Source organism: Leopardus geoffroyi, chromosome B2 (assembly GCF_018350155.1).
Source record: "Leopardus geoffroyi isolate Oge1 chromosome B2, O.geoffroyi_Oge1_pat1.0, whole genome shotgun sequence".
NCBI classification, from domain to species: Eukaryota; Metazoa; Chordata; class Mammalia; order Carnivora; family Felidae; genus Leopardus; species Leopardus geoffroyi.
The window spans coordinates 30,855,387-30,874,829 of NC_059332.1; the positions used below are offsets into that span (position 1 = coordinate 30,855,387).

Here is a 19,443-nt window from a genome sequence, read left to right on the forward strand (position 1 = left end):
GACTTCGGTTCAGGTCATGATCTTGAGGAATGTGAGTTGGAGCCCCATGTCGGGCTCTGTGCTGACAGCTCAGAGACTGAAGCCTGCTTCGGATTCTGTGTCTCCCTCTCTCACTGCCCCTCCCTTGCTCACACTCTGTTTCCCTCTCCCTCAAAAATAAAAATAAACTTAAAAAAAAAAAAAAGAAACAAAAGAAAAGCAGAGCCCTACAACCAAGCTGCCCAGGGTTCTCTTTTTTTTCTTCCCTCATATAACCCCCTGCTTCCGCCTGCCAGCCAGAGATTCTTCCTCTCTGTCTCCCGTGTGGTTGGTAACAGTGTGATTTACTGGGCAAGTCAAAGTATTACATCAGTTTACTCACAACTGGCAAGGAAAAGGGGGAAATTAAGCATTTACCCTGCCTTTCCCTACAAACCATGCTTCAGGGTAATCCAACAGTCTTGATGAGGGACAGCTCTTTTTTTTACCGAAGAATTCCAGGTAATAAATGGGGTAGAAATAATAGAATTTAAAAATCAACATTTCACAACCCCTCAAAATAATTGATTCAGGCAAAACCCACCTGTGAATGAAATTGACAGTTGGAAGGTTGTTGGGGGAAACTTACAAATGAGGGGTCAGGCTGTGGCCATCTGAACCCACTGCTCAATCTCAGCTTTACTCTGAGAGGGAGGGGCAGACAGTACTTGCCCCCCACCCCCAGGACTGGCAACAGGAAGCACACAGCACCTGTGAAGGATCTTGTCCCACTGACCACCCCCCCTCCTCAGATGGAATGGGAAGCCAAATCTTCAGCTTTGATCATTGGAAATGTGAAAGACGAAGGAGTTAAATGACACTCTGAGGAAGCTGACAAGTCAGAGTGGAACGTTCTATAGGATGAATGCCTTTATTTCTGCATAGGTGTTATCAAGAAAAACAAAGAGGAGAGGTGGGACTATTGATCAACCTAGGTTTAAGACACATCAAAATAAAATGTACAGGGTTTCAGGGTGCCTGAGTGGCTCAGTCGGTTAAGCATCCAATTCTCGATTTCAGCTCATGATCTCATGGTTTGTGGGTTGAGCCCCGCATCCGACTCTGCACTGGCAGTGCAAAGCCTCTCTTGCTCCTAAACACAAATAAATAAACTTAAAAAAAAAAAAAAAAAAAAAGGAAATACGTAGGTTTTTTGGATCCTGATTTATTTTATTTTATTTTATTTTATTTTATTTTATTTTATTTTTTGAGAGAGAACAAGCAGGTGAGGGGCAGAGAGAGACAGAGGGAGACACAGAACCCAAAGCAGGCTCCAGGCTCCAAACTGTCAGCATAGAGCCCTATGCGGGACTGGAACTCACAAACTGTGAGATCATGACCTGAGCTGAAATCAGCTGCTCAACCGACTGAGCCACCCAGGCACCCCTGGATCCTGATTTGAACAAATCAACTATAAATAAGACATTGAGACATTTGATGAAATTTGCACATTGACTGGGTATTAGATGATACCAGAGTTAATGTTACGGGTGTGCAATGGCATTATGGTTACATAATAAAATGTTCCATTTTAAAGGGTGAGATGCACACTCAAGAATGTAAGGGTGGAGGCACCTGGGTGGCTCAGTTTATTGAGTGTTTGACTCGATTTCAGCTCCGCTTATATTTCAAGGTCGTGGGATCCTTGTTGGGCTCCTTGCTGAATGTGGAGCCTGCTTAAGATTCTGTCTCTCCCTCTGCCCCTCTCCCCTGCTCTTGTGCGTGCACTTTCGCTCTTAAAAAGAAAAAAAGGGAAAAAAGGTAGGGATGAATGTCACAAGGTCTGATATGTGCTTCAAAGTATTTCAACAAAGAGGGGTGCCTGGGTGGCTCAATTGGTTAAGCATTCAACTCTTGGTTTTGGCTCAGGTCATGATCTCACAGTTTGTGGAATCAAGCTCTGGGTCAGGCTTGGTGTTAACAGTGCAAAGCTGGCTTGGGATTTTTCTCTCTACCTCTCTCTCTCTCTCTCAAAAAAAAATCAAAGTGAAAAAGAAAAAATAAGAAGCAAACGTTGGATACATAGGGTGTACACGGGGTTCATTAACCCATTTTCTCTACCTTTGTTTTCACAAATGTCTGTAAGTCAAAAAATTAAAGTATTACATTATTGATCACAAATTCTGGATAAAATATAACAAAATTAAATTACACCATATCCTCATATACAGTGAGATTATTCCATTTTTTCACTTTTTCTGATGGAATGAATTATCCTAACATTTCTTAGAGAAGGAAGCTGAAAGTAAAATAAACTGCAACTGTATGTCAATGTGACCCTTATTCCTCAGTCTTTGACATTCTTTCATTTTTTAAAATTTTTATTGAGGGAGAGGGGGGAGGGGTAGAGGAAAAGGGAGATTTTTTTTTTTTTTTTTTTTTTTTTTGAGAGAGAGAGAGAGAGAGAGAGAACATGAGTAGGAAAGGAAAGGAAACAGAGAGAGGAGAGAAGAATCCCAGTCAGGCTGCACATTGTCAGCACAGAGCCCAATGTGGGGTTTGAACTCATGAACCATGAGATCATGACCTGAGCTGAAACCAAGAGTCAGGATGCTTAACCAATTGACCCACCCAGCGCCCCCTGAGTCTTTGAGATTCGGACCACCAAAGCTTATGTAGGCATTGTATTTTCTTTCCACATGGAGTAAAGGCATGGCTCTTCCACTCATCTGTTCTTTTAATAGCATGTGCCTTAGGATGGTGCTATTTTCTCAGGTAAATTGTCACAATGCTTATTTCTCTGCTGGGCTGGGCTGGCCTGGGAAAGGGTTTCCATCTGCATTTCACACACCTGCCCCCTGGCTTGATGGAAGACAGTATCCCACTCCATCTCAGATATAAAACAGAGCAGATTGCTTAATATCTCATGGGGCTCCCCCTGCTACTCCTCATGACACCTATGAAGATGAATCTGTTTTTCTGTGATGAGGAAGATGTGAAAGGGAAAAGAAGATTTAACTGCCAAAGTGCTGCGACTTTCATGGGCAACAGCAGCTTCTTCCACAGAGCTCCTTCCCAGCCTCTTACAAGTGTACGTGAAGAACACGCATCTGCATGGACAGAACCACAGAGACATTACAAGTGCTCACTCTCCTTCATTAAAAACGTTAAGTTACAAATAGTTCAATTTATAAATAGTCTAGGTGGGTGGCGCACCTAGTTCTTTACCCTGAATCCAAATATTGCCCTTACAGTACTTTCACCAACCTGCTCCATAGCCAGTATCTTACCCTAAAGAGGAAGCTCAGCCTTCCCCAATTCCCTGAGTCTAAATATATCCAATTCCACAGGCCTACCTAACCCCGCCTAAAAAAAGGACCAATCACTGCCCTAGGAAGGCAGAAGGGGGTAGGGGGCCAGAGCCAGCAATGATGTGGAAGGGATGTGCTCCCAAGTGAGGGCAGGACACCCCGTGTGGAAGAAGCCAGGCTTGTAGTCCTAAAAGAGTGACTTCCCTGTCAAAGAGAAATCGATTTTGCAAAAGGCTACAGTCTACAGGCAGGTGGAACTGTCTTTTAGGCACCTCTAGCAGACCCGCTACGGGCCCATGGTTCTGAAGGCTGAGTCCAGGGCCTTCTACTCTGGTGGCAGGTGTGCAGCTCAGAGTGTCCCATACACGCTGACTTTGGCCAGGGAGATGCTCTCGGTGTACTGATTCCGGCCTTTCTCATACAGGACGTAGAGCTGGGGGGCCTGGTCCTTCCCGCCCATGTTGCCCTCCAGGGCTGCCAGTGAGGAGTAGCCACTGGGGCCTGGCCACAGCTGGACTGTCTCTTTCCGCCATGATGTACCATTGCTGAAACTCCAGCGCAGGGTCAGGTTCACTCCTGGGGAGGGCAGCAGAGTCAGAAAAAGGAGGGTCTGTGGCCACACCTTCTCTAGATAAAAGGGGCTCCCCTGACGACCCCCCCCCCCCCAACAGACACTCACGGAACTCTGGATGGGCTGGATTGGAGAAGAAGACAATGCCGGAGCTGGTGGCTACAGCTCCTGCAGCTACCACAGGGTCCACAAGCTCAGGGTCGAAGGTCACATCGCGAGGCCTTATGGTATCACAGGCGTCGTAGCTGCGGAGGACAATTCGGCAATGGCAGTGGTAGTTGTTCTGGTTCCGGGCGTTGATGACGACTGAGCCATCTGGGAGCTCATAGGGCTGAAGAGAGGGAAAATGGCTTCAGGAAGACCCAAGGAGGGGGCAGGGCAAATCCTGGGTCTGTGAGTGAAATGGTGCTCTGGAGGGCAGGGCCGGTGGAGTGGGTGGGGAATAGCCCATGGACTCCTGACCTGGCACTCATCAGGGTTGAAATCGTTTTCCCGCTTGGGCTGGCCATAGGGGATGCCGCTGACCCCACTGCCATAGCGCCAGGTGGCACCGTGATCATCACTGAGGAGGCAGAAGACCCCATCCCGCTCCAGTGTCCCATGGCCACACACGATGAGGCGGCCCTTCCGCGGCTCCCGCTGTTTCTGTGGGAAAGGAAGCTGGATGTCACTGAGGGAGACACTGTAGAAGCTCACAGGTAGAGAAGGAGAACCCATCACCTCCTAAGTGTGAGAATACATCTGGTCCTCTTCAATTCTGTCCTTGGTACTGAGGGTCCCGGGAGGATCCCATAAGTATCCACTGCCTGAATTAAGAAACTCTTGCAGAATAAGCTCCTTTAGGACATCTAGGGTGTACACCGGATAGGTTGTGCATCAAACAAGGGGGTCCAGCCACAGAGGTGTATGGGAGCTTAAACCCATGCTTGGTGTGCTCACTCACCAAGCTGTGTACAACCCCCAAATGGGAAGACAATGGCAAAATTCTATCTTTCCTCAGGAGGGGGTTCCTCCCAGGATGCCCCTTTCTTCCAAGGAATCCCATCTAAGAGAAAATCTGACTTCATAAGTCCTTCTCCCTGGGAAAAAGTCTAATTGTGGGCATCTTCCAGACTCTCCAAAGGGCAGCCCCCTCCACCCATCTCAGGATAGAGACCTGAATGCCTGAGCCTGGTCCAGGGGCAAACATCTCGGTGCCAATATCCAAGGAGAGGTTCCGGGGAGGGCTCCAGGAAACACCATCATCTTTGCTCCACACCAACATAGTGGAGGCCACCTGGCAGCCAGCCTTGTGAGCACAGAGGGAATAGAAAAGAAACACCACTCCTGTCTCCATATCATTCACCACTGCCCCCAGGTTCAGCCCATCCGGGGTGTCCCCATCATCTACAATGAAGGCTGTAGGAGACCATGTGCTGCCTAAAGAAAAAAGAGAAGAAATCCAGGGTGAGCACTCGAAGCCTTTTCTACCTCTCCCTGTTAATTTCCACCTCTTGCTAGGGCCCCAAGGCCTTAGAATGGCCCCAGAGCCCTAAAAAAACCTGCCTCCCCCACCCCCCGCCTTACGTGTCTGACCTTATCTATTCTACCCTTGCTCACTCCATCCTATCCCACAAGCTCCTTCTCATTCCTCAAATAGTTTTCTCCTGGAGAAAAGTCACAGGCTTGTGACATCTGCCTGGTACATTCTTCCTCAGGGTTACTCTCACCTTCTTTACTCAAAAGTCACCTACTTAAAATTGCAACCAATCTGCAACATCTTGTTTTATTTCTCTCCATTATATTTATCCCTTTCCAATACAAAAAATAAACTCGCCTATTTATTATGCTTATTGTCGGTCTCCCCACAGACAATATAAGCCCCATGAGGACAGGGATTTTTGGTCTACTTTGTTCACAGCCATATTCACACAACCTAGAACAGTGCCTGTATATAGCAGGTGCTCAATAAATTTTGAATGTTCAACCCTAGGTGATTACAATTTCCAGATCACTGGTCTGTACTGCTTCCCTCCGTAAGTCCCCTCAGGGACTCAGGCCTCCAGCCTTCCCAGAGGTCCTATGTCAAGAGCCCTTGGGCAGGTCAGTCTCCCCACCCATCCAGCCTAACACCAGCACTTGCCACTCAGGAATCTTTATACCTTGGTCCAAGGACCTACGAAGAGCAATGAACTTGGCCCCCTCATCCGATGTGGACATTTTTCTGGCCTCAGCGAAGGCAAGGAGAGTGCCCTGAGGAGTGGTTGTGATGAGCGGAATTCGGAAGGTGTGCACAGAACCGATCTGCCTCCCGCTTACCCACAGCAGCTGCTCCATGGTCACCAGCGGCTGAACCTGCGAAGGGAGGAGGAAGGATCAATACAAATTTGACTTCAGGTTTTAGGACGGTTGAATAGTGGCTGGGAGTCGAGTGTCCCTCGGAAAGACGGGGTGCTGGGAATCAGAGTGGGAGGGGGTGTGTGTCCTAGAATAAGGAAGGGGAACCTGAGGACAGTTTGGAACAAGCTGGGGGCTCGGAGCGGGGGAAGGGCTCTGAGGGGAGAAGGAACCTTCTGGGAGGCTGGAGCTGGAGAAGGAGCTGGAATGAAGAGGAGACTCAGAGGGCAAGAGGACAAGGACCCGTTGAGGAAGAGGGGTTGGGAATGGATGGAGGGAACGGGGTCCGAGAGCGGCGGGAGAGTCTCTCGGAGGAGAGGGATCTCAGCAGCCCGCGTCCCGGGGGACGCTAGATACAGACCACCCGCGTGGGTCGGGGATGGGGATATACGTGGGGAGACTCACCAGGCTGAAGTCATTCTTTGCCCTAGCGCCAGATTCTGCCAGAGACAAAAGCAGCAGGAAGATGATCGTGGCCAATACCTGAACTCTACAGCCTCCCCAGAACCCCGGCATCCGCGGGTCCCCGGGTCTGCCCAGGAGCACTTGTCCGGCTCGATCCGCCATCATCTCTCCCGGGGCAGCCAGACCCAGGCCCCCTGGGTTAGACGCGGGCTGGCGTCTGTCAGCTGACCGGGCCCTTTAAATGTTAGCTATTCCCTTCCCACCACCCCCACCCGTCCCGAGTCGAGCCACCTGCCGCACTTCCGCGACTCTAATTGGCTGACTCCTCACTCTGACTCCTCACATGACCTTTTAGCGCCTTGGAGCTGGACCCTCCAATTGGCTCTTTTTGAAGCCCCAGAGCCTGTGACCTGGACTTCATCCCAGCTTATTGGCTGGGATGAAGAAGAGGCTGGCATCATTCCGCAGGAACCTTTTGATTGGCCGTGGCACCGGGGTGCGTCATGGGGGCGGAGCCTATTTTAAAGAACTAGTGGCGAAAAAAAAGCGACAAAAAAAAGGACTGAATGTCATGGAGGGAATGAAAGTCTCAGACTTTTTGAGAAAACAAAATATCAACCTTTAATAAATTTTTTTAAACTACAAAATCGAGATCTGGAAGGAGGGGTGAGGCTGGGAGGCTGTACAGGAGGGGTGCAGCCCTGAATCAGGGCCGCATCTTTCATTTCTTCCTCTTCTTGTCTCCCGGGAGCACTTCGTTCTTCTTGCCTAGAATCTTCAGAAGGGCTGTGGGCATGTAGTACGGCCTGTCTAGGGAGCCGTCGTTCCTCTCCAGGTCTTCCACTGAGCCACAACACAGACCGTTAGAGCGGACCCTCGGGGGCCACCCCACTCCCCGGGAAAATCAGGGAAGACGAGACAAGCTGCCTGGTTTTAGGCTGCAACGCCACGGGCTGTTCTTTCAGGGTCAGGTTTTGTAACCTACTGGGTAGGTTATATAATTTGTTTCTCATCGGTAAAGTGTGATCAGTAATATTTCATAGCGTGGTAACGCTAACAACAACAACAAAATGCATGTCAATCGCGAATTGCAGATTGGAGTAGGTACTAAATCTTGAATGTAGAGTTGACCCTTGAGCGACACATGGGCTAAGGGGCGCTGACCTCAGTGCAGTCAACAATCCACCTATGACTTTTGATTCCCCAAATTTAATAGCCTACTGTTGATCCAAAGTTGGACTGATAATACAAACAGACAAGACATATGTTGTATGTTATATATACTGTATATTGTATTCTTACAATAAAATAACCTAGGGAAAAAATGTTAAGAAAATCCTAAGAAAGAGAAAATACATTTACAGTATTGTACGGTATTTATCAAAAAGAATCCACACTTAAGTTGATCTGTGGAGTCCAAACCTGTGTTGCTCAATGGTCAACTGTATGTAGGAGGGTAAGAAAATCCCCACTCACTACAGCCATCTGCTGGGAAGTCTTTTGTGACTAACTTCTAGTTAGGGAAGGGTACCAGAGTCCTCTCCCTTGAAATGTTCTTTCTTGGGGGACCCTGCCAATTAGCAAACTAGCAAAGTTGTTGTTAACTAGCAAAATTGCTGTTTCTAAAAGCACCAGGTCTCCAAAAAACCCTAAACAATCTGGCACCTTGAAATTTGGGGGAACTGGTAGAGGGTGTCTACTTACAGAAACAGAGAAAGAGTGTGTCCACACACATGCCAAAAACACTGAAGAAGCCGTTGGCGATGACGTAGGCTCCCAGGATGGAGACCTGGAAGATACAGGACGTGTTAGACTTCCTTTGGGGGGGTTGCTGGACTGCAAGGCAGAGCCAGGGAATCACTCACCATGATGGGCAGCCAGTAATAGTTGAGGGAGGGGCTCTCAAAATTTGTGCCCAGCCCCTGGATGCGACCGGTGAAAAAAAAGAAGGACAGGACCCCTGTGGGAGACGTCCGGAGGTCAGTGTCATCCCTCCTCTGAGGTCACCTGTTTGGCTGCCCTGTGCCTCTGCCCTTTGTGCCTGTATCTCCCATCCCTGGCTCTTACCAACACCTCCAACCACCAGCAGCTTCCCAAAGAACAGCAGCAAGTCTGTAACTTTGTCCAGAACGACCACCCTGTATGGGAAGTTGGGGTGGGTCGGGCATGAGGGGACTGGCAGAGCTAGAAACAGGACTAGCTATATAAGTTGCTGTGTCAGATGTAAAACGAAAATTGGTCACATTTGAAGATGGATGGAGGCAGCAGAACATTAAACCAAGCTCGAGGCCCTCTGAGCACAGCATGCCCAGGAACCCGGCCTTGGGTGGGAGATCATGGGGGTGGGGGACAGCCTGACCTGACAATGTTCCGCATGAGCAGCATGAAGGCATTTTTGGCTGAGACACAGAAATTCTTCCCGTAGATGGCAATCTGAGTGAGGTCGAAAGATCAGAGTTATCTGTGCACAGCCTACCTGGGCCAGGGCAGGGGCCTGGGCCAAGGGACCCCAGAGCAAGGGGCTGCTTGTGTAGGAGGGCTTACCATGATGTAGGCATTGCGGTTTAGGAACTTGATAAACTTCTCCAGGCACCAGAGGCAGCACTTAAAGCAGCACATGATGCAGCGGGCCACAGGGTTCTGGGCTCCTGGGAGTAAAGGGAAGGGGGGACGACTTATGTTTGGTCACTGGCCCCTGACAGCCGCTCCCCAAGGGGCTAGCTGCTCACCTCTCAGTTTGTTGTCAATGTACTCCAAAACGACCCGGGCTATCTGCACAAGGGTCAGGATGAGGGCTCCAAAGGCTAGCGACCCAGTGTGGTATCTGCAGAGGGGTTAGGTAGTCAGAGGCAGCTCCAGGACCCCTGGACTCCCATGCTCACAATTCCCAGCTCCCTGCCCCAGGCTTACCGGAGTGTGCGGATGAAGGCAGAGATCAGGGGGAAGGTGGGGATGTCCCGACGCTTGTCCAAGGCCCAGTAGAAGGAGGCAAAGGCCCCAGCCAGGACACACTGGCCCAGGGCCAGTACCCAGTTGAGGGTCCAGAATAGCCCAAGGACCCCATAGATTTGCAAGTTGAACAGAGAACGCTGGACCAGACCCGTGGATGAGTAGCTCTGGAAGATGCACATCAGTCCTGGGCATGAGGAGTTCACGGGTTGGGCCTGGGGGTGACAGAGTAGGGTCATTCCCAGCCAACTCCTGCCACTCCCAGAGTAGCAGCCTCCCTGAATTGGGGAAGCCATTTCCTTCCAGAAGATTCTTCTCCAGGTTCAAGTTGGGTTCAGATTGCCTATCATGTGAGAGTAATTAGTTTTCCCTCAGTCTCCATATGGACACAAGTGCATCCAGGCCTCGTGGGCTGAGCCTTAATGGCGTGAAGGCAGTGTGACCAGCACCTTGGCACCCAATCAGCAATCCCCTCTAAAATAGCCTCTGCAACTTCCACTGAAATGCTTTCTAGCAAAAATGAACAGACTGGGTATTAGCTGGTATTAAGGAATCATTGTTAACCTTGTTGGGTATGATAATGGTATAGTCGTTATTCTTTTTAAAAATCCTTATCTGTTGCGGCACCTGGTGGGCTCAGTCAGTAGAGCATGTGACTTTTGATCTTAGGGTCAAGCCTCACATTGGGGGGTAGAGATTACTTAAAAAAAAAAAAAAAAAAAAAAAAAAACCCGGGGTGCCTGGGTGGCTCAGTCCGTTGAGCGTCCAACTTCTGCTCAGGTCATGATCTTGCGGTCCGTGAGTTCAAGCAGCGCATCAGGCTCTGTGCTGACAGCTCGGAGCCTGGAGCCTGCTTCAAATTCTGTGTCTCCCTCTCTCTCTCTGCCCCTCCCCCACTCATGCTCTGTCTGTCTCTCTCTCTGTGTCAAAAATAAACAAAAACATTAAAAAAAAAAAAAAGTCCTTATCTGTGGAGATCCATCCTGATGTGTCTACAAGTGAATTGGCGCTCATGTCCAGAATTTGCCTTTAAAAACTCCAGAAAAAAAGAATTGCAAGGGTGGGGAGGAATGGATGAAACAGGACAGTGGGAAGTTGAGGGTTTGTGTGTGTTTGAAAATTTCCATAATAAAAAGTAAGAAACTGAAATTTAAAAACCACCCTGTCCAACAAATGTGACAAAAATCTTGATAATTGCTGAAATTGCTCAGCGTGTGTTTGAAATTTTATAAGAAAATAAACTACTTTGCCCTTCGTGTGGCTTTGTGTCAGTCTCTGCTGCTAGATCCTGAGCAAGTCGAAAGCGAGAACCAGGTCATTTGCAGCTTTGCATACCTAGTGCCTGGCACATGGTGGGTCCTCCCTAATGTAAACCAGCCTCCCTCCCCTTTTATAGAGTGAGCTGATGCCTGTGCGTCCCAGCTCAGATGAGGTGGCTACATGAAAGCTCTGAGGACAGCAGATTGCGAGCAGTTCAGTGCCACTTTCTGAGAGCCTGCAGGGAGTGTGGGGAAGGCCGAGTCCCACCCGCCTCTTGCCTAGGGTGCCGCCATGTTCCCAGGGAGAAAGATTTCAAACGACTAAGCAAAACTGGAGCACCTGGGTGGCTCTGTCGGTTAAGTGTCACACTCTTGATCTCAGGGTCATGAGTTCAAGTGTTACACTGGGCCCCGTGCTGGGCTTGAACCCTATCTAAAACAAAAACTAAACAAAATGCATCTACAACTGTCAGCTCTTATCAGGTGCCAGACATTGTTCAAAGCACTTTATGTGCCCAATGTTGTTTAATCTTCTCAGCTCCCCTGAGGACAGATATTAGGATTATCTCCATTTTACAGATGAATGGACTGAGACCGGAGACTGAGTAGCTAATGTCCTCCTGGAAGAGGCAAGTCCAGGGGAGGAGTGGGAAGTGCTGGTAGCCAGCTTTCCCAGGGCCAGTATGCCTTCTCTTCCAGCCTCAGTTTCCTTCTCCGAATAAGGAGGTAGCTCGGCAGGAGGAGTACTGGATCTGGAGTCCAGTGCTGGCTCCCTTTCTGGCTCTGCTGGGGGCCTGTTGTGTGACCGTGAGTGAACTCCTTTTTCTTTCTGGTCCTCAGTCTCTGCTGCACAATGAGGGATTTGGAGCAGTTGGCCCCTAAGGTCACTTCACCCCCATGGATACCTCCATGTCCACCCTAAGTCCCCTCACCATGGGGTTGCATGATGTATTCATTTGCACTTTCTCGCAGCTGGGCAAGCTGGCGTTGGGTGCCCAGAGGACATATTGGGGTTGCCCCGATGTGGCCAGGTACCCAGAGGGGAGTCAAGGAAAGCATAGTCACATGGTGGTCTCTACAGGTCTCCTCCTCAGAGACCCATTCCCAGGTACTTGTGCAGGTCGTTCACTGCACAAAGGATTGGAATTCAGCCTGGGCTCACTCCTTCAACTCGGTCCAGGGGCAGGCCTGTGTCTGCCCAGGGGAAGGGGCACCTTCTTCCAATTGCACTAAGGCATTTTATAGGTGAGTATTGCCCCTCCCCTCCCCCCAGGAGGACCTGGCCATGTGAACAAAGGATACAGGGCGGTCATGGCCCAGTAGACAATGCAGATGAGCAGGAGGACAAAAGTGACCAGCGGGTAGAACATGGTAGACATCATGTGCCCCACAGCCCTGTAGGAAGGTAAGAATAGTCTACCAGCATGGCCCCGGTCCCCAGCCCCCACCCAGCTTCTCATGGGGCTGACCCTGGCAAGGTCCCCACCTCTGTCCTTGCCAGGGTCTGCTCTGTCCCCCCAGGCTGGGCACATAGGAGGTGCTCATTGAACAAACTGAATTGAATAAATCAGGCACTAGGGACCCTTGGAGGAAATTAGAATCACAGAGAAGCCATCTGGGCAGCTTCTGGGAGAGTAAGGGAACAGGGTCCTCAAAGTATGGTCTCTGGATGGTCCTAGTTGGGAAAAAGCTGCTACTTCTCCTCCGTGTGTCTGGGCTCCTGCTGTAACGCCCATCAACCACAACCACCACCACCGCAGCTAACACTCACTCCTCCTAATGGAGGGTCTGCTTCACGTTCTGGGAACCTGACAAGACACTAACTCACTTAATCCTCATGATAACCCTACAAAGTAAGAACTATTATTACCCCCATTTTATAGATGGGCAAACCGAGTCTCAGAAAAACGGAGTCAAACGGCAGTGTTAACCACTGCATAATTCTGCCCTTCCCCTCCAGGGCTCCCTGCCACCTTCCCAGCATTGCCGTTCCATGCCTGCACCCCCCGTCCTCTACCCCATCTCCCTCCCAGACAGGTCCTGACTTGCTGGCCTCCTTCAGGAGGGCGATGGCGATGCGAATCCGCTGCCGCAGGAAGATGAGCATTAGCAGCAGAATGCCTTCAAGCACAGCCAGCACGATCACTGAGGGCGGAGAGGGAGCAGAGGGGCCTCCGTCAGGCCCAGGGCTCAGCATGGCCCAGGGCAGCCCTCAGGTGGCTGGAAGTCCAGAGGTGGGCAGGGCACTCACAGGCCACCAGCCAGGTCTCCTGGACATTGCGGTAGGCGCTGAGGTTGGTGGTGATGCCCTGCTGAGTGATGGAGGCGCCCTTGTCCCGCAGCACTCGGTACTCCATCCAGCAGTGGTAGATGCCATATGCCAGCACGCCCAGCACCCCGAGGATCAGCACCAGCACCAGGGGCCCGGCCACCAGGCGCAGAAGCAGGATAAACAGCAGGCTCAGGACCAGAGCCACACCTAGGGCACTGGAGGCAGGGTGAGGTAGTTGAGGGTCAGACCTCAAATCTTCTCCCCTTCAGAGGCCCCCAAATGCCTCACATGCCCAATGTCCCCAGAGGTTAGTCTCCCTATCTCTTATAAATCTTGGTGGGCTTGGGGACAGGGGCCCTGGTTCCTTCACCCCTGTCCAAAGTTTCTGTTTCAGACATTAGGGTGGGGGACAGAGGATCGGGGAGGGCAGAAGGGAAGGAGTGAGCAGCGGAATCGGTGACTCACACAAGAATCCAATACCAGGATTGGGCAAAATCTTCAAAGATCTTAACACTGATGTCACGGGCATTGAGGCTGTCAAGAAGACCACTGTTGGGGAGAGACAGAGTCAGAGGGGTTGTGTGCGGGAGGGGTGCAGGACAGAGATGTGGGGGCAGGAGGATGCCCACCTGATTCCCTGGGAGATGGAGGTGTTACTGGAAATCCCTGGGAGTTCAGGTGGAGTACTGTTCAACAGTGGAAGGCAACGCCCCAGAGCTGGAGGGAGAGAGCCAGGGCTCCTGGGTGGGAGGGCCCAGAGCTTTGCCTTTGAAAGCCTCTGGCCTCCACCCAGCCCCCTAGTGGGCTTAGGGAAGGGAGGAGAGGTGGGCTTTGCTGCTCCCCACTCTCACCCTCCCTCCAGCTGCTCTTGACTCCCCAGCCAAAAGAGAGCTCATGCCCCGGGGAGCCCAGTCCAGGCTTCCTTCTCTGTCTCTGAATACCCCCTTCCCTCACCTCCTTGCCGCTGCTGGGTTCAGACCCTAATTTCCTCTGGCCTAACTCTTACACTCCACCCCAACCTTGCCACCCTTCCACCCACCCTCTACGCGGGTGCTAGGGAGACCATGCCTCATCATTACAGGGCTCTAGGTCATTCGGCTGCTCAGACACTTCTAGGAGCTCTGCCCAGGAGTGCCCATGCTCCCTGGCCAGGCTTCAAGGCCCCTGCCGGCTGAGCTCAGCCCAGTTTCCCCTCACCTCTGTGCTTCTGCTCTCCCTGCTCCTCTCTCTGAATGTTCTCCCTCCAGAAATCCCATCCATCTCACCTCTTCCAGGAAACCTTCTCACCCCTTCCCCATCTCCTGATGCATGTATCATGTGCCTACAGAGGCATGTATCTCCATCCTCACAATGACTTTGCCCGGCAGGCTGGCTTTGACATTTACATTCTTAAGATGAGGAAACAAAGCTCAGAGAGGATACGTAATTGGCCCAAGACCATACAGCTGGAAAGTGCTGGAATCCAGATCTGATTTGGAGCATTCATTTGAGATACTTTTTATAGCATCTATATTGAGAATCGGATATCTTTTCTCATGCTATAATTAAAGCTTTTTCTCTTAAAAAATAACATGTACTATTGGAAAAAAGAACATATAGGAAGAATGAAAAAGTTGACTGTGATCCCACCACCCGGCCACGTTTGCTTGTACGTTCGAATGGACATCCGGTCTATTTCTGATTCTCGGGCAGTGTCTTTGTGAACACCTCTGATCTCTGTACCTAAAACGTAGCTCAAGCCGGGAGCAGTTTCATCTGCCCTGTGTCTATCTGGGTGCCTGGTGCACAACAGACACAGGGTCTGTCTGTAGGGTCCTGCTGCACAGGAAGATCAAGACCTCGTGCCGATTCCAATTCTGTCATGCAAGCTGTATGACTTGGCTCTCTCTGGGTCTGCCCTCCTCACCTGAGCAATAAAATCATAGGACTAGAGGATGCCTGAGGAAGGAGCACAGCTTCTCACCTGGAGCGGAAGGGAGGAGGAAACTGGGGCAGAGCTCTTGTTGCAGGCTTTGGATCACTGGCTGGGGGTGGGGGGAGGACATACAGACACACACAGAGCAGCATGAAGGAGTGAGCTTCCTCATCACCACCACCACCGTAATCACCTACCCAACTCCTCCTCACCCCCACCCATGTGCTCCCCGTTGACCACAGTGATGACATTGGAGGCAGCTCTCACCATGTCCCAGGGCACCCCTGGCAGACAAAAGTTCCTGTTTGCAGTGTAGAAGACCTCCCCAACCTTCTGTGAGAACTGGTTTACTTCCACGGTCCATGCGACCTCTGGGCAGGAGGACACGCACACCTGGGGGCAGAGAGCATGCTGAGGGGCTGGTACCCAGACCCTGGGGGAGATCTGGGCAGAGGCAGGTCCCAGGCTCTGACCTGGGGTGTGGGACACTGCAGGCCGTTCTCAGCCACAGTGATGATGTTGGTGGCCAGGACGCAGCTGAAGATGTTGAAGTAGAGAAGATATGGTTTATCTCTGCAGGAGGGAAGGAAGTGTGGGCATCAGGGCCTGGTCAGGTGTGCGGAGAGGGGAGGACTGCCAGGACTGTGTCTCAAGAGTACAGTGGGCCCAGCTGGGGGGTGGGGGTGGGGCGGGTCCATACCATGAGACACACCACGGAGCTCCTGCCCTTAGGAAGCTCAGGCTAGGGAGATACAGGGGCCACCCAGAAGATTTCCCAGAGTTAATTGAACATCGAAATTGCTAACAAATGATTAAGAGGTTTATGACCTTGAGTAAGTCATTTAACTGCCCACTGCCTCAATTCCATCAGGTGTAAGATAATAGTACCTACTTCATAGGGATTAAATGAGTTTGTGTGTGCAAAGTACGCTGCCTGGAACATAGCACACACTGTAACTGCTAAGGTTTTATTATTTACTGAAAGTTTCCTGCATGAGGAACTGATGGCATCGCTTGGGGGATCACCCTTGTGTTTCAGATGAGGAAATCAAAGCTCAGAGAAGTTGAGTACCTTGCCCAAGGCCATACAACCAGAACTTATTAGCCTGGTTGGGGATTCAAATACCAAACTCTGAACTTGAAAATCCATGCACTTAACCATGACTCCGCCTCCTACTTTGGGGGGCGGAAATCAGAAGCCAGGTGCCCAGGATTGGAGGCTGCTCAACTTGGCCTAGTGTGGTGAGATTCAGGAAGGGTGGTGGGGGGTGGGCAGCAGAGGAAGGCTCTGGAGCTTGAGTGTTGGGGTTCTCTGCCCACCACCCACCTCACCTCCTCCTGTGTGTCCCCTTTTCCTTCCTTCATACTCACTTGTTGGCCCCCACCCCGCAGTAGGCCCCAGTAGAGTTCCTGGGGTAGAGGACCTGCCGGGGGTCTCCGTACACCCAAGCTGGAAGCAGATGCAGAGATGAATCACTGGAGGGAGGGACTTTCGGGGGCAGGGAGGAGCCATGCGGATGGGTCCCTCCCCAGGTTATTGCCCCAGCCATGGCCCCAGCACAGCGCAGCTGGAAACTCACCCACGATCCCCACCACGATGTAACCCAGAATGAAGAGAAGGAAGAGGATACAGCAGACGATATCTGTACAGCTCCTGGGAGAGAAGTGGGGGAAGTTTTTGGAGAGGGGATGTGGGGAGTATGGTCTGGAGGAGTCACGGGCTGGAGAGTGGGGGGATGTTGGAAGGTGGGTACTTTTTATTTTATTTCTTTAAGAAAACCTCTCACAAGGCACCAGGAAATAAATAAGACGCACTTGTTTCCATTTGTCGGGGCAGGGGCCACAAAAGAACAAAATACCATTTTTCTCGGTGAGTAAACTTTCTTCTGAAGTATGACACAGAAAAGTACACAACTTGTAAGTGCTCAGCTGGATGAATTTTCCCAAAAAGCAAAGGCCTGTGTAGCCAGCTCCCAGGTCAAGAAACCAGGTGAAGACTACCACTAGCACCCCAGAAGCCCCCGTGTGCCCCCTCCAGACACAAGAATCCCCCCAAGGGCCCCATTCTCTTGGGGCAGGAGTTTTATTTCCTTCTTTCTTCTTCTTCTTCTTTTTTTTTTTTTTTATAAGCTTTTTACCAATATTTCAGCAAATACAAAGCAAAACCAACCTACCCCCCCTCCCCCCACCAGTTGGGGCAGTGCCCAGAACTCACCTGTTCTTGATGGGACCTCGAAAGGAGGGGTCATACTTGGCTGGTTTCCCTGAGGGGCACAGGGAGGAGTGCAGAGTGAGACCCTGAGTGAATGTCTCTTCCCATCTCCTGTCCCTCCCACATCCTCCCTTACAGCATTATCCTACCCTGGCCCAGGATCCTTCCTGGGCCTCAGGAGTTTGCGGGGAGACGGACAGGGGCAGGGCTGACTGGAGAGGGAACTGGAGAGCAGGAGAGGTAGGATCAAGGCCTGGTCAGCAGCCTGACTGCTTACCATGAACTCTACCAAGGTGGCCTTGGAGGGAGGGGAAAAAGGGGCTTTAACAGGTTCTTTCCAGCTCATACCTCAAGGCTGGCAGCCAGGGAAATAGCTTTTGCTTTCTGTCTCCATCCTGGCCCTTTTCTCTTGTGTCTCCCTATGGCTGGGATGTGGGACTCTGAGTTAAGCCATCTCAGTGGCTCTCACGCCCGCATCCTTATCCCTTTCCCCTCCCTGAACCCATTCCAGGGTGGGCACAGGTCTAGAGCACCTCAGGGAGGTCACAGCCCCTCCCCACAGCTGCCCCAGGCCCTACCTCCACCCTCTGGCCCAAGGCCATAGGGAAAGAAACTGGAGCCAAAGGCATTAACTCCTGCAGGGCCAGGGCATGGACGGCCCCTGTAAACCCTGATCCCAAGGAACCCCAGGCTCCTGCCAGTCTCTGGACGAGCGGTCAGGGTGACACCTGAGCCTGGCAGTTGAGATTGTGGCCGTTTGAGATTGTGGCCATGTCCTGTTCCTGGTCCTCCCTGAGTACACACAGGGAGGAGCTGGGGCCAGGCAGCTTAGGGTCCTGTGTGGGCACAGAGGAGGGAAGGGTTGGGCAAGAGTGTGGGAAGGGGTGGGATCTGTTTTCCCCAGGTGCTCTGGACTCTGTCCCTCCATGGCTCTCGGATATGAGATCAATGATTGACCCAAAGCTGCTCCAGGAAGTTGACTGGGGAGTCCTTACTGCTCCTTCCCCTAGCGTGCTTAGGAGGTCAAGCTATGCTTCTGGGAGGCCCCTCCCTTAGGGTTCCCTCCCCTCCAGACCAGGAGCTCAGACCCCCAAACCCCAAGGGACCCCTGCAGGCAGGCTCCGAGCCCTTACTGCTCACAGGGGTCCCAGAGGCTGTGTCCCAGTTTCCTCTCAGACTGCCCCCCACCCCTAATCTTAGGGGTCTCTGGGATAGGCTCCTAGCCCCTGTTCCTCATGGAGATTCTGCAGATAGGCTCTCTACTTCCTCTCCCCTCGGACCCTACCATTCTCAGGAACCTCCCAACCCCCCTGCCTGGATCTCTCATGGTACCCTGAGAAGGCTCCCCCTCCTAACAGAGACCTCAGGGGCAGGCCGTGGCCCCTTCTCCGCAGAGGTCCACAGCCCTAACTCCTCATAGGGACCCCCAAACACACCCCAGTCCTGCTGTCACTGCTCACAGAGACCCTGGCAGGCAGACCTCTAGCACCTTGTCCCCTCAGAGACCCCAGAGTCCAGGCTGGAACTCCTCCTCCTCACAGGGACCCCATTCCTCCTGATGGGAGCCAGACCCCGGCCTCACCACAAGCTCTGCAGCACATAGACCCTCCCAGTCCCTGAGCCCCATCCTTCTGCTCAGGCCCCTGACCCTGCCTCCTTCCCTTCAGGCTTTGCTTCCCAGGGCCCTGCCCTGCGGGACCCAGATTCCACATCTAACTTCTCATGGTGAACCCAGCTTCACTCCCCAAAGTCTCCTCAGCAAAGGCCCCCGGCCCCTAAACCCAATCCTCTTCGCAGGACTCTGGTTCTACTTCCTCCCATCAGCTCTTTTCTGGGCCCTCCCTTCAGGGACCCAGAACTCCACTCAGCTCCTCTCCTTGGGGCCAGCCCCAGCCATCATTCCCCTAGAGCAGGCCCAGGCTGGCCTCCCCTCCCTCTGAGGGTCCCGGGCCTCTACCCTAGCCTTGCCCTCAGACTCACCATAGGCCTCATCCCCGTCCTGTTTTCCCCCCATGGCTCAGTCTCCAGAGTGATTGGAGCCAGGGAGACCTAGCAGCTCACCTGCCGCCCGCCCCGCCCTCCCACACGTCACAGCCCCACCTCCGCCTGTGGTCCTGACACATTCTAGTTCCTCCTTCCAACTCCGTGCCTGGGCAGTGCCCTGCTGGAGGGCTGGAAGGCCAAGCCTGTGACAGGGGCTTGGGGCTGCCTGCCG

General features: G+C 51.9%; 2 protein-coding genes across 3 annotated transcripts; both read right to left on the minus strand.

The window, feature by feature from the left end:
* Nucleotides 1-3,097: 3,097 nt before the first annotated feature.
* NEU1 (neuraminidase 1) lies at nucleotides 3,098-6,895 on the minus strand. The gene is made up of 6 exons (XM_045497754.1): nucleotides 6,622-6,895; nucleotides 5,982-6,174; nucleotides 4,997-5,259; nucleotides 4,303-4,485; nucleotides 3,949-4,171; nucleotides 3,098-3,845 (listed from the first exon to the last, which is right to left on the minus strand). The coding sequence occupies exons 1-6, from the start codon at nucleotides 6,784-6,786 to the stop codon at nucleotides 3,619-3,621; spliced, it is 1,254 nt and encodes a 417-aa protein (XP_045353710.1). The 5' UTR covers nucleotides 6,787-6,895; the 3' UTR covers nucleotides 3,098-3,618.
* Nucleotides 6,896-7,216: 321 nt separating this feature from the next.
* SLC44A4 (solute carrier family 44 member 4) lies at nucleotides 7,217-19,291 on the minus strand. 2 transcript variants are annotated; one of them, XM_045497752.1, is made up of 21 exons: nucleotides 19,209-19,291; nucleotides 17,232-17,280; nucleotides 16,597-16,670; nucleotides 16,388-16,466; nucleotides 15,490-15,589; nucleotides 15,284-15,409; nucleotides 15,065-15,125; nucleotides 13,731-13,818; nucleotides 13,567-13,650; nucleotides 13,081-13,316; nucleotides 12,875-12,974; nucleotides 12,132-12,224; nucleotides 11,762-11,864; nucleotides 9,532-9,785; nucleotides 9,351-9,445; nucleotides 9,166-9,269; nucleotides 8,981-9,054; nucleotides 8,689-8,759; nucleotides 8,487-8,581; nucleotides 8,326-8,410; nucleotides 7,217-7,464 (listed from the first exon to the last, which is right to left on the minus strand). In XM_045497752.1, exons 1-21 carry the CDS (start codon nucleotides 19,240-19,242, stop codon nucleotides 7,343-7,345), a joined length of 2,127 nt encoding a protein of 708 aa, XP_045353708.1. In that variant the 5' UTR covers nucleotides 19,243-19,291; the 3' UTR covers nucleotides 7,217-7,342. The 2 variants fall into 2 exon arrangements, with proteins under 2 accessions (XP_045353708.1, XP_045353709.1); XM_045497753.1 differs by lacking the exons at nucleotides 12,875-12,974; nucleotides 13,081-13,316.
* Between the last annotated feature and the right edge of the window lie 152 nt (nucleotides 19,292-19,443).

Bases quoted from the DNA above. Each gene is read 5' to 3' on its own strand.
- NEU1 (XM_045497754.1), bottom strand. From the start codon at position 6,786: ATGATGGCGGATCGAGCCGGACAAGTGCTCCTGGGCAGACCCGGGGAC. The intron at 6,175-6,621 runs GTGAGTCTCCCC...CTCCCTTCGCAG, and splicing joins CAAAGAATGACTTCAGCCTG to GTTCAGCCGCTGGTGACCAT. The intron at 4,172-4,302 runs GTCAGGAGTCCA...CCCTCTCTTCAG, and splicing joins TCAACCCTGATGAGTGCCAG to CCCTATGAGCTCCCAGATGG.
- SLC44A4 (XM_045497752.1), bottom strand. From the start codon at position 19,242: ATGGGGGGAAAACAGGACGGGGATGAGGCCTATG. The intron at 11,865-12,131 runs GTATCCTTTGTT...ACTCCCCTCTGG, and splicing joins TACTGGGCCATGACCGCCCT to GTACCTGGCCACATCGGGGC. The intron at 9,055-9,165 runs GTAAGCCCTCCT...GACCTCACTCAG, and splicing joins ACCGCAATGCCTACATCATG to ATTGCCATCTACGGGAAGAA.